Raw genomic sequence first — 13,288 nt, forward strand, 5'->3', positions numbered from 1 at the left:
AGTGCGTACGTCGGTTTTTTACAATTAGACCAATGTTTGTAAAATCATTATGCGCTCTTACGTTAATTCGCGCTCATAAATTTTTAACTAGTTCGCATTTCACAAGTTCGTATTTACAAAATTCTCATATTCCTAACAAAAGTACTAAATTTCAGCTTGCAACTTAAATTTTATAATCGTAAGACAAAGATTAGACAAAGGGGGTAATCATATATTTAAACAACTTTAAATATATGATTACCCCTGCAAAATTTAAGATGTTTTAATTTATTTCACACTATTACTACACTTGATTTATTACAAAATTAAATGCTAAGTAGACATGGCGGTGACTAATTTGTTTTCAAGGCTTTAGACTTTGAAAACCACGAAGTTCAGTTTAAGATTTCAAGGCTTCAGAAAATGTGTATCTTTCGTTCACATTTGAAAAGTCTTTAATTGATTTTACTTGCACGGGTTTTCGAAATATCTCTTCCTCCAGTACGTCATCATTAGATTCTGACGGTAAGCTATTAAAAGACGCTGCGTTGTAATAAGTATTTTCTTCGTCAATATCGAAGCTAAAATAGTGATCGCCTTTGGACATTATTTCTTCAAGGTGTTCACGCAACTCAGTAAAGGTAGGTCTCTGTAATGGATCTTCATTCCAGCAGTGTAACATGATATCGTACCTAAATATTGTTAAAAAAGAAACATTAACTGAAGCAAACCACCGACAGTCACAAAGAAACAAAAAAAAAACAAATACTAATAAAAAAAAATTATAATAATAGTAATAAAAATCAATTACATGGGTTCAGAACAATTTTCTGGTCGATCCATTCTGTAACCAGACTTCAAAAGATTAAGAAGTTCACGATTACTTATAGTCGGATAAGGCGTTCCTCCTGTAAAACAAAGTAAACACAAAAGTATGAAAAATTTTAAGAAAAAAACTTAATACAATTTTCTTAATACATTAATACCTAATACATTACAGCAATCGTTATTTATACTTACCTAGCGTAACAATTTCAAATAATACAACGCCATACGCCCATCTAAAAATTCAATCACAACTCAACGAATTATTAACCTTCTAATTTCTATTTGGGTAGTATTTTAATTTAGGTAGAGTACATTATTTAGTGTTAACAAAAACAAAAGAAAAAAATATTAAAGAACTTTACACATCGCTGAATGACGTGAACATTTGATCGAATATGGCTTCAACTGACATCCACTTGACCGGTAAACGACGATTTTTTGTGCTCATATAATTCAATTCATCATTGACTTTTCGTGTAAGACCAAAGTCAGATATTTTCACATTTTTTTCAGCACCAACTAAGATATTTCTTGCAGCTAGATCTCGATGTACCAATTTAATACATGAAAGATATTCCTAATAGAATATAAAAATTAGTAAAAAAAGTAAAAATTAAAAAAAAAGAGACCTATACATTTTGCTATATATTCGACCTATATATTCTGCTTTTTCGTATGATCTATAGTTTTTAACAAACTTATGATTATAACCCAATTAATAATAATATAGTAAAATACAATAGTTAAAAAAAATCTTATAAAACTCCTTCTAATAGAAATTAAGCAGGAGTTCTAAAAAATGTAAAAGGATTATAACTTGATCAAAAATTCTGTGGTCCTCATAGAAACCTAATGCAAAAAACCAACAGTATAACAAAGCTATGTAGAAAATATAGAATTTAGACCTTTAAAAGAGTTCTATTACATTTAAATTATACTCAAGTAAACAAAAAATTGCAATTTACACATAGTAAATGAAAACAACAACATTGATATATTGTATATTTCACAACTAAAACAATATAGTTTTAGTTGTGAAATATACAATAAATCAAAGCATGCAGTATACACTACTAATTTTTTTGTGATAACTTCAACTTTATTTCACACGTTAACTAAAAAATAGTAAAAAATTGTTAAAAAAAAAAAAATTCAAAAATACTACATGGGCACGTTGACAAGTATAAACATGGTTGTCAAATCTATCATATATATATATATATATATATATATATATATATATATATATATATATATATATATATATATATATATATATATATATATATATATATATATATATATATTTATATATATATTCTTCCAAATGGTCTAAGTAGCACTAGTTTAGTAATAACTTTCAAATAAATAACAATTTTTTTAAAACTTTTTAAAATGTTTCATCCATATCAATTGACATTGTCAAAAAATTATAATCGTACAAAAAATTAGTTCCAATTTCTGTATATAAGCAATTTTTTTTGGCAACATTAAAAATTTGATAGATTTTACAATAGCTACATTTTATAAAATAAATAATTACCATGAAATGGTATGAAAATTGCTATGAAATTTTACAAAAGATTATACAAAAGGTTTTCCTTTGATGAAAGCATACTACTTATTTTAAAAAGTGTAAAAACTAGTCTTGCTTTTATATTATCTTTACAATATTTTTTAATATATTTATTTAACTGGTGTTGAAATGTGTGTGAAATTTGTCCAATGTAAGGAAGTTTAAAGTTATGTATATCAGATGGTTTTGAACATGTAATGTTTTCTTTAGGAGAGATAAGGTTGTTTAGCAGTTTTTTTAAGGTTTTCAAGGACAGTTTAAAACGGATACCTCTCATCTTTCAAACATATATTGCTCATCTTATAAGCCCTTGTTTCACAGCTCTCTGTTCATTAGTTTATATTTTTTACAAACTATGTTTGCCATTTTTTACAAACTATGTTTGTCAAAGATCCCTAATATGTCCATACCTGTTGCCAAGTAAATAGTAAAATTAATAGGATTTTTTGAACTATTTTCAGCTTACAACTTTATAAATAAAAAAGTTTGTTTGCAGCTTTGCTTAGATTAAATTTGTTAAAAAAAATGAAAAAGTAATTTTTAGAAACTTTCTTTATTTTTTACCCATTTATATTCTGTGTTTCTTAAACAAAATTACTGTATTAAAAAAATATTTGCCTGGCATAGAATATTTTAAAAAATTGTTTCACAAAAAACATACCATTCCTGATGCCACTTGCCATGCAAAACTAAGTAAATCCTCAGGTGTTATTACTTCTTCATCTAGTGGTACATTATTGGGCATCAATCCTGTGAAACTCTCTGAAGTTGTTGTCTAGAATAAAACTTTTTGTAAAAAGTTTAGAAATTTTGTATAAGAATTGTTTTATAGTAAAAATTTATGCATTTAAAATTAAAAAGAGAAAGAAGGAACCTCAAGAGATTGTTGATAGCCTGGTGTGTACATAAAGCTTAAAGCTGGCTCTCCATCAATTTTTGAAGAACAAAGCTAAAAACCACATACATTTATAATTTTGTTCTAATTTAACACAAAAGGTTTAGATATAACAGATCTTTTTTATTGTTCTTATAAATATAATGTTAAAGCTTGATATGTTGCTTTGTTTGTTTTCTTGAAATGTTTGAAGAAATTGCTACTTCACATGAGCATGAAGTAACCAATAGGGTAAAAAAAAATCGATAACAAAATCAGTTGTCAAAATGATAATTTTTACTGTGTGATAGGGCGAGGCTCTATCAGACAGTAAAAATTGTGCGGAACTATATTTTTTGTGCTTTTAAAATAGTTCAGACATGGTGCCAGCAAAAAAGAAACTCAATTTTAAAAAAATTCAAAAAGTATGGCCTTAAAGAAAAACATTTAGCTTACTGCAATTCATGCTTAATGTGTATGTACTTCTTTAAATTTGTGCTAGATGTGTATGTACTATTTAAAATTAAAAACGAGAAAATAAACAATAATATGATTTATCAATATTTTTATTACAGATATTATAAATTTATTCAAATTTATTTATACATGCCTGATCAAGATCAAATCCTTGGCGCTGTGTTTAAATTCTTTGTTTCCTTATTTGATTAGTTTATTTAATACAATCAGAACAAGTTGAGAATCAGTTAAGAATGATTTTTTTCATATTAGGAAGATCTCCAGAAACACCATAGGATTGTTATTATAGCCCATTTAAAACAACTTTTGTTCTAGTCAGGCTGTTTTAAATTTAACTATTTTTTCAAAAAGATTTGATGCCAAGAAAGTTGTTTTAGTCATAATAAAAAACAAGAAACGTAATAAGAAGACATTGAGAGAGGCCAGTCTATTAAATCATCTACAGGTATATAAGTTTTTAGACTAGACCAGCATGCCAGACTTTCTCAAAAGGCTTTGATAGGTCAAGAACAATGGCCATAGCCTAGTTGCCACCGTCTAATTTTGTTATAACAAGTTTAACAAGTCTGCTACAGAATGTGAGTAATGTCAGAAAGTAAGCTAATAGACACAAGAAGAAATATAAGAAATTTCATATATAAAGACTTAAAAGCCTTGCTAATATCAGAGAAATAAAAGGGAAAATAATTAAAAATAAAGGTTTCAGAGTGTTCTCTAGAGTTTTAAAAAATTGGAAACACAAATTTTATTTACCAGCAGGCAAAAAAAAAGAATCAGTTAAGAGCTTATTAAATAGTTCAGAGATTATAGAAGAGAGTAATGAAGAACACTTTTGCAAGTCAATGACAGGTACGCTGTCAATGACAGGTACGCTGTCAATGACAGGTACGCTGTCAATGACAGGTACGCTGTCAATGACAGGTACGCTGTCAATGACAGGTACGCTGTCAATGACAGGTACGCTGTCATGTGTACAGGTACTCTGTCAAACAGTAGATGAGTTTAAGAAAGAAATAACTTTAATAACCAAAGCCAGAGTGATTTTAATGTTTAACAATTGATTAATCTGTTTCACTGGAATGACAGGAAAAATGTGGCCATTTGATTCAAGCGTTGAAGTAATACTTTTTGCAATTATGCCTTATTGTTGAGGAATTGTAACAGGATCAGGCCCATGAATTAGAGATGAAATATATGCCTTTTTTTTGTTAATGACACTGTTGAAAATTTTCCAAAAAATATAAACTGTTTTCCCAAGTTGACTGAAATGGGAGGATGTAAGCACTCTCCATCAAACCTCTGCAAACATGTCGAGGTAATTTAATATTAATTGTATACTTTTATAATATTACTTTGTAGTTTGGTTAGTTTGCACTAATGTTGAGGGAGCTCCAGGATCCTGTAGTTACATATGTCTGCTGTAGGTTTCTGAAACATTTACAGTGTTTAGTCTTTCTGTCACAGTTATACTTTAGTTTTATAAATGTGTATTAAGAAATGTAAAGCAAAATAAAATGTCAGTAAAAAATTTTATTTGCTAATGCAAATACTTTAAATTCAGCATATTAAATGAATATGATGTCTAAAGAATTAAAAATTTTTTGTTACAGAGAAAACCTTCATTGAAGCCGAAGGCCTTTAATGACTTTGCGGCAAAATGTAAGCAACCCTGTAACCACCAGAAATCCTAATTTATTTTCATCAATGAAATCCAGGTCACAAGGTACAGGGTAGATAAATGGGTACCTTGCTTGTAATTCAAACAAAAAGGACCTGTTAAACTCATTTCTGCACATAAATAACATTTTTCTCAAACTGAACACTGGTGCATTGGCTGCCTGTGAGGATTTATTTAGCAATGCTGGACTGTTATTCACTTCAAAGCGGGTGAGAATATAGCTACAAATTTTAAAAATCAACAGCTTTCCAAACTTAAAAAAAATTCATCAGTTCTGTTACCTGACAATGTGTGATAAAAAATAACACAATAACTTTTACTCTGAGTACGTTTTTAATGTGCTGATTTTTAACCGGTAGCGTTTATTTGTACTTGAGTAAAATTTCACTTAAGTACGTTTGAGTACAAAATTTGTTACTTTTTCCACCTCTGGTGTTTACAAAAGCATTTTGGATTTGAACTTGTGTGTTTTGAAGGAGTATGTGTTAATCATTTTATAATCAAGTATGTTGTTGCTAAAGTTATTTCTGTATGAATCAAATAAGGCTTAGGAGATTATATTTAGAATGAAGCTCAAGTTAGTTAATAAACTTAAAAATAATATATTTGTTCTTAATTCTGTTTTTTTTGTTAACTTATTAGTAATTATTTTCAATAAAACAGTTATTTATATTATTTACAAAGAAGCAAAAGTCATTTAAAAATACACCAAAATTGTAAAAATGAGATCCCTTGAGTTTTTTTTTCAACATCTTTACTTCCAACAAGGCTGCAAGCAACCACTATTAGAGAGTGTGACGAGTAACACAAGAATGAATTTTAGGAGATGGTACAAGCTCTTTAGAGCAGCGCCTTTTATATTATTTGTAGAAAAGAGAAAGAGAAGCAACATAATAACGTGACAATGGTTGAAGCTCCAAATATATTTACAATGCTTTTTAACACCTTAGCTAAAAGAGAAAGAGCATCATTCAAAGATCTGCTCCAGATATTGCTATAAAACATAAAACTCTAGTTTCTAATTTCTAATTCTAAATTCATTCTACGTAATTAAAAAACCTTTTAACATTTCAAAGAAGGATTTTGAGCAGAAAATAAAAGCAATTAATTATAATCTTAAGTTGTTAAAAATGATCTAGAATTGAATCTAAAAGTTATAAATATAGAAACAATGAAATTGAACACAATGAAAAGATAAAAATTGCATATCTTTGAAATATTTCATTTCTTGATTTCCAAAACAAGACTTTTTCTTTTGATTGGCCCAGAGCCCTGGTATATTTTTGAAATTAATGGTGTTTCAAAGGACCAAGTTGAGCAATAGGTTAGCAGTGGAGTAAAATGCTGAAGAACACTAAAAGTTTTTAAAATTTATGTTTGTTTATCAAATATCTCTTTACTTCAAATGTCTGTGTTGAAAGAGACATCAAGCAAATACAAGACAATGTGAATCATCTACCAAAGGAGAAAAATATTGTGTTTGTTTTCCTATGTATTGTGTATATATTATGTATTGTATTTATATTATTATGTACTTTCCAATGTACTCCTATGTGTTTAATTTAATAAAAAGAAATGTTGTTTTCTGTCTATAAAAGTTTTGTATTTCATCATATAATTGTACAAGTTGTAATTGATTATATTATATTATATTTATTTAATAAAAAATGATTATATTATATCATTATTATTATTATTATTATATTATTATATAAGAAAAATGATTATATGATATTATACTATAAAATATGAGCAAAAAAACTGTAAAAAAAAAAAAATACAAATTTTTGCGGAGTTTTAAACTTCAAATTTACTGACTTTAGGTTAGAATTTTTGTCAAATGTTTCAAGAGTATAGTCCCTTGATTTTTAACTTTTCACCATTTTTTGGGACACCTAGTGCGCATTAGTCCTTAAACAGGTATTGCACACCTTATACACACTGATTTAGTGTTTTTATATATAACTAAAAAAATTATTTTGAAACATAAACACAAATTATTTATGTCTGTTTATAACTGTTAAAAAATGAGTAGAGATTTTTTATAGTGGTTTTCAAGAAAAAAAATAAAAATAAAACAAACTTATTGATAAAAAAATGTTTATAGAATTTTTATAAAAGTTATACTAGATTCTTTCCAGTGAAATTTTTTTGAGCATTATTATTCATTCAAGTGAACTACTAAATTCACAATATTATTCATGTTGTAAATTTAGTAGTTCACTCAAATGTTATATTAATCGTATGAACTATTATATATAATTATGATATTACCTTAGTGCGTCTGTTTCTCAAGAACTGCAACAAATCTCCGTTTTCCATATACTCAACAATTAAACATAAGGGCTTTTTAATTGTTGAACAACCAATCATATTAACAATATTTTTATGATATCCAATTCCTTTCATAAGATCTATTTCTTCTCTAAAATCAGAATATTCAGAATGACTGGCACCATCTGTATTTAAAAAGCAAAAGATAGTTAAAATAAAGCAAAAAATAATTAAAATAAAACAAAAAATCAATAAAAGTTTAAACATTTATAGTATAAATATGACATTAATAATAATGTATATAATATAGTAACTACACAGTATAAACTACATGTTGCAACCAAACAATAAAAATATAGTTAAAACACATATGACTGTTCTTTAGAGTTTATAGAGCCACTATAAACTGAGATGCTATATTTTTAATTTAAAAAAACAAACTATTTTTCAAAAATGGTTGTTACAACCTTATAACTTAAAAACACAAACATTTCATTTAACTTGTCAAAGCGCTACACAAAGAAACATTTTGAGTTCCATGTCATGGGTTTCAACTCCATAGCACACACCAAGAGAACACTCAACTAAAACTATACTACAAGCAAATGACTTTAATTGATACAAATTAATTGCAAAGCAGTTGAAAAATAAGTTGCAACATAAACATTTGCAACATAATACCTTTCAAAAGTTTTACTGCTACATTAGTATCTACATTAGTATCATAAAAAGCAGATTTGGATTGTTGATTTGCATATTTTGTCTTAGCAAAAACATCTGCATTGAGTTTTGCAATATACACAGTTCCAAACGCACCTTCACCAATTTTCTTATCTAAAACAATGCTATTAGGAAATATCTCCCATTCATCTGCTTGAAAATCAATGCCCATGTAGTTTCTAAAACAAAAGCCATTGTTTTTTTAAAAAAATTACCATATATCTATTAAAATAATAAGATAAAACAAACTAATAATATATAATATAAAAAAATTAATACAAGCTTTAGATTGTGAATCCTTGACTCTACTCAAGGAAACACTAAAATAAAAATGTCATAGAAACACTAAAAAACATGTTTTTGTTTGAAAATACAAAAAAAAAAAAAATTCTGCTCTACTTATTTGAAAATTTAAAAATTTCTTATTTTATTACAGTGTATAAAAATAAAAGTTTTGGTTTCACTTTTGATTCATCAATTAAATAATCTTCCTATATATTTATTTCCCATATCAAAATTATTTTTTAAGAGACTCCTTTTCTAACAAAAATATTATATCAAGTCTAATTTAAAATTTTCTGAAAATATTTTTTACTGTATTTACCTTCACAAACCTTTTTAGAGCCACTACACTTAAGTTCATGTTTTTAGAGTAATCAGAGAAACTTCCAATAAAAGTATAAAATTTCTCTTTATAGTTAATTTTTTGTTACTTTGCCAACCCAGGGGGTTTCAAATCTTAAGAAACAAAGCCACAACATAATACTATTCAAAAAACGAACAATGGTTGGTTGCCCTCCTTTAGCAGGTCTAAAGAATGGTCTGAGGGGCGGCCATGTCCGACATTTATTTAAACCCATGTATGTGTTTATATATATATATATATATATATATATATATATATATATATATATATATATATATATATATATATATATATATATATATATATATATATATGTATACATATGTATGTATGTAAATATATATGTATGTATATATTTACATACATATATACATATAGCATAATTTAGGAGTTAGTCAACTATATTTAAATATTTTCCAAAATTTTAGCATGCAGTGTGTGTATAAAATGCGCGACTAAAAAATATAGATTTTTCTTTCACTAAGACTCTTTTTTTTTTAAAGGCAAAACACAAAACTTTGTTTTCTACTGAATTATGTAAGGTTTATACCTTATTAACTTAAAATCATTCATTTCACTAACATCTGTTAAGGTTTTCCTTCATAGTTGCTGACTTTCCACAATGATGTTTAACATTAAGGTGAGGTAACTGAGTAAAATCGACAAAAGGAAAACATTAAGGTAACACTTTTTTTGTATACCAATGCATGTGTAATTGTATGTGGGAATTTGCAATAATTTTATTTTTAATAGAATATGCTCAAAGGAGTAATAATAAAATGAGCGAAGTCGTAATAGCGCGAAAATTTTTTTTTGTGGAAAAAACTGCTATGTCGCCTTATAGTCAAATTTTTGCACATGTTGCCGTAAAGTAGGTCTAGAAGTGTGTGTTTATATATATATATATATATATATATATATATATATATATATAATATATATATATATATTTATATATATCATATATCATATATATATATATATCATATATATATATATATATATATATATATATATATATATATATATATATATCTGCTTGTGTGTGTATGTATGTGTATTAGTTTAACACTTACTCCATTGTGCAAATATCTTGGTTCCAGATTGATGGTCGAGATTTTATTTTTTTCCTTTGAATTTTCATCACAACAACAACAGTAACAAAAATAATAAGAATAACAAGCAGAGGAACTAAGATGGCAGCAATGATTGTAGATGTGTTTTCTAAGCACAGAAAAAGTTTCAAATAAAACATTTTGATTTTGTAAAACTTTTGTAAAGCCTTTTTCTGTTTTATGTAAAAAATTAAAAAAGAAAAATGTATTTTATGCAGACAAATAACAACGCTCCAAGTTAAATATAGAATGACATGCCTAGTAAATAAAAAGGTCAGCTTTTTTAACTAAATATATAAATCACTACAGTTTATAAAATTATATAATAGAGATATAAAAATGTTACCTTCAAATAATTTAATTTAAATGATAAGGTACACAGATTTTAGTTTGTGTAAAAATATTAAAGTTGTCTATTGTTGTTAGGGCTTCAGCATCTATTTTTTATTATTTGAGAATACCATAGGACAAATTCAAAAATTTTAAATTTTATTGGTGTCAAGATATTTTGTGTGGTAAATTAAAAGAATTCAAAATTTCAAATAGTTTTAACAAAAATTATAAAAGCAATAATAATAACAACAATAATAATAATAATACAAGGTTATTGCTAAGGTTTTATAAAAAAACAAAAACAGAATGCAGTATTAAGTTAAAGTCTTCGAATTGATTGTTTCTAAAACAATCATTGTCTATCTTGCTTTTTAATTTATTTATAGTTTTATTAACTTACTGTTTGTGATTTTAGTTTATTCCAATTGTTTACAATTCTTGGTAAACACGATTTTAGGATCTGCTTTGTGATGGAGTGCTGATTTCTTAAATGCAGTTGGTTGGTATTTAAAGGGTTTATACAATTGATAGTTTTGAATCTCTTTTGGATTTTATTTTGATAGATTAGGTCACCCCTTGCTCTTGCTCTCTAAAGACACAATTCCTAATCTTTTTAGCCAGTCTTCATAGCTGTAATTTCTTAACTCATTAATAATTTTTGTCGCTCTTCTTTGTATGTATTCTACAATTATGTCACCTTTTAAGTGTGGACACCAGACAGGCACTGCATATTCCAGGTGAGGTCTTACTAATGATAAAAGCAATTGTCTTATAATTCTTGTTATTTTGACCAAGATGCATTACATTATATTTTTCCTCGTTGAAAGTCATAGACCATGTTTTAGCCCATTCAAATATTTTATAAACAGTATTTTGTAAATTTAAATGTTTCATTAGAAACAGCAGCTAATATCTTTGTGTCATCTGCAAACAGTTTGCAGTAACACGTAATATTGTCTAACATATCATTAATGTATAGAACAAATAGTAGGGGCATCCCAGCATCGAGCCTTAAGGTGCTCTGCTAGTTACCTGTATCCATTTTGATGTAGAATCTCCTAATAAGACTCTTTGTTTTCTATTGGTCAAAAAAGCATGAATCCATTTTATTAATTGATTGTCTATTCCATATTTGCTTAATTTATAAATAATTTTTTTATGGGAAACCTTATCAAATGCTTTGGCAAAATCAAAGTAATTAATATCTACCGGTATCCTTAGATTTAGATTTGTAAGAAAGTCATAAGTTTCCAACAAGTTAGTGGTACAACTTATTGAAGGGAAAAATCCATGCTGGTTTGGATTAATTAGTTTGTTGCTATTTAAGTAAAATATTAAACTAACTTTAACCAACCTTTCCATTAACTTGCACAAAGCCGATGTTAAAGACACAGGTCGATAGTTTCCAGGTTCAATTTTGTTTCCCTTTATAAATAATGGAACAACATTTGCCAATAGCCATTCTTATGGCAAAGTAGAGGAAATAAATGATTTGATTAACAACATAGAGAGGGGTGCTGAAATAATTGAGGTTAAATTTTTCAATACTGCTGGATGAATAGAATCATAACCCATAGATTTATTATGATTTAATGATGAAACTTTTTTCAGAACGTTTTAATAGGAGATTACTGTATATGGATCAAAAATTTGTTTAGAGTTTGTCCTTTCATACAAACTATAATTTTCTTCCTCAACAAGCGATTTACAGAATTTGTTGCCTAATATTATACACACCTCTCTTCAATTTGAGGTTAATTTGTTCTGATTATTTTTAGTACTTTTACAGAATCTTGTGGCTTATATTTGTTTACATTTTTTATTTTCAATAAACCTGTTGAAGGAATTTTAATCTCTTCTTGAATAATTATACTTTCTATTATCAAAAACTCTAACATATTTATTAATATTGTAATACCACATTAATATAAGATGACCTTGCTTTGTTTTGCCTAAATGAGGTTTCATGATTACATCAGAATTAGGTGGTCTATAATGCACTCAATTAAATTAATGTAACGAAAAATGAGAGATATCTGAAAACATGAAATTGATCTAAAAGTGTGTGCAAGAAATGAAAAAATAAATCTCAGTTCACAGGATCTACAACAGGAATGTGGTACCACCTTGGTTAAACACATGGAATAAACACATGGAATAACAAAAGAAGCATTTTTCTTTAATCCATGAGTCAATCAGAGAAGTTCTCTTAAAACAGGCATCTCTGGATGGATTTAGTTTTAATGCTTTAACATAAAGAACATTAAGGGAATACATATTAAAATGATTAATAAAAAGGAAAGATCATTGCTGCTGGATAAGAAATGTTTTACTATTATATTGGATGAAAACTTTTTCTTAAAAAATAGAAAATTTCTAAACATCAACATTCACCAGAAAGAAACAAACACAGGAACCTTAGACTTCCTGTTACTGGTCACTTCCTGCAGAAAGAGCAACAGAAAAAACAGCAGCATTAGGCTAATTGTGCTGTTTGTTTCATCAATGATGGAGCTTTGATACTGATTAAATTCACAAGTGTAGCAAGTTTAAAAATGAAGTAACAAGCAAAAAATGTTGGTTTTTGAAGTAACGAGCAAAAAATGTTGGTCTTTGAAGTAACAAGCAAAAAATGTTGGTCTTTGAAGTAACAAGCAAAAAATGTTGGTTTTTGAAGTAACGAGCAAAAAATGTTGGTCTTTGAAGTAACAAGCAAAAAATGTTGGTCTTTGAAGTAACAAGCAAAAAATGTTGGTTTTTGAAGTAACAAGCAAAAAATATTGGTTTT

The 13,288-nt window shown here is 27.1% G+C and overlaps 1 protein-coding gene across 2 annotated transcripts in view; it reads right to left on the minus strand.

Moving 5' to 3' along the window:
* Window positions 1-251: 251 nt before the first annotated feature.
* The window catches only part of LOC100202994 (tyrosine-protein kinase receptor torso), a 73,107-nt gene continuing 60,070 nt past the window's right edge, over window positions 252-13,288 (minus strand). For both annotated transcript variants that reach the window (XM_065805937.1, XM_065805938.1), the window contains exons 17-25: window positions 10,129-10,276; window positions 8,368-8,585; window positions 7,687-7,871; window positions 3,258-3,332; window positions 3,045-3,158; window positions 1,170-1,384; window positions 1,000-1,040; window positions 791-887; window positions 252-671 (exon numbers count right to left, since the gene is read on the minus strand). In XM_065805937.1, coding sequence (XP_065662009.1) covers window positions 380-671; window positions 791-887; window positions 1,000-1,040; window positions 1,170-1,384; window positions 3,045-3,158; window positions 3,258-3,332; window positions 7,687-7,871; window positions 8,368-8,585; window positions 10,129-10,276 — 1,385 coding nt within the window. In that variant the 3' untranslated portion in view covers window positions 252-379. The remainder of the gene's footprint in view (window positions 672-790; window positions 888-999; window positions 1,041-1,169; window positions 1,385-3,044; window positions 3,159-3,257; window positions 3,333-7,686; window positions 7,872-8,367; window positions 8,586-10,128; window positions 10,277-13,288) is intronic.

Source organism: Hydra vulgaris, chromosome 09 (genome assembly GCF_038396675.1).
Source record: "Hydra vulgaris chromosome 09, alternate assembly HydraT2T_AEP".
NCBI classification, from domain to species: Eukaryota; Metazoa; Cnidaria; class Hydrozoa; order Anthoathecata; family Hydridae; genus Hydra; species Hydra vulgaris.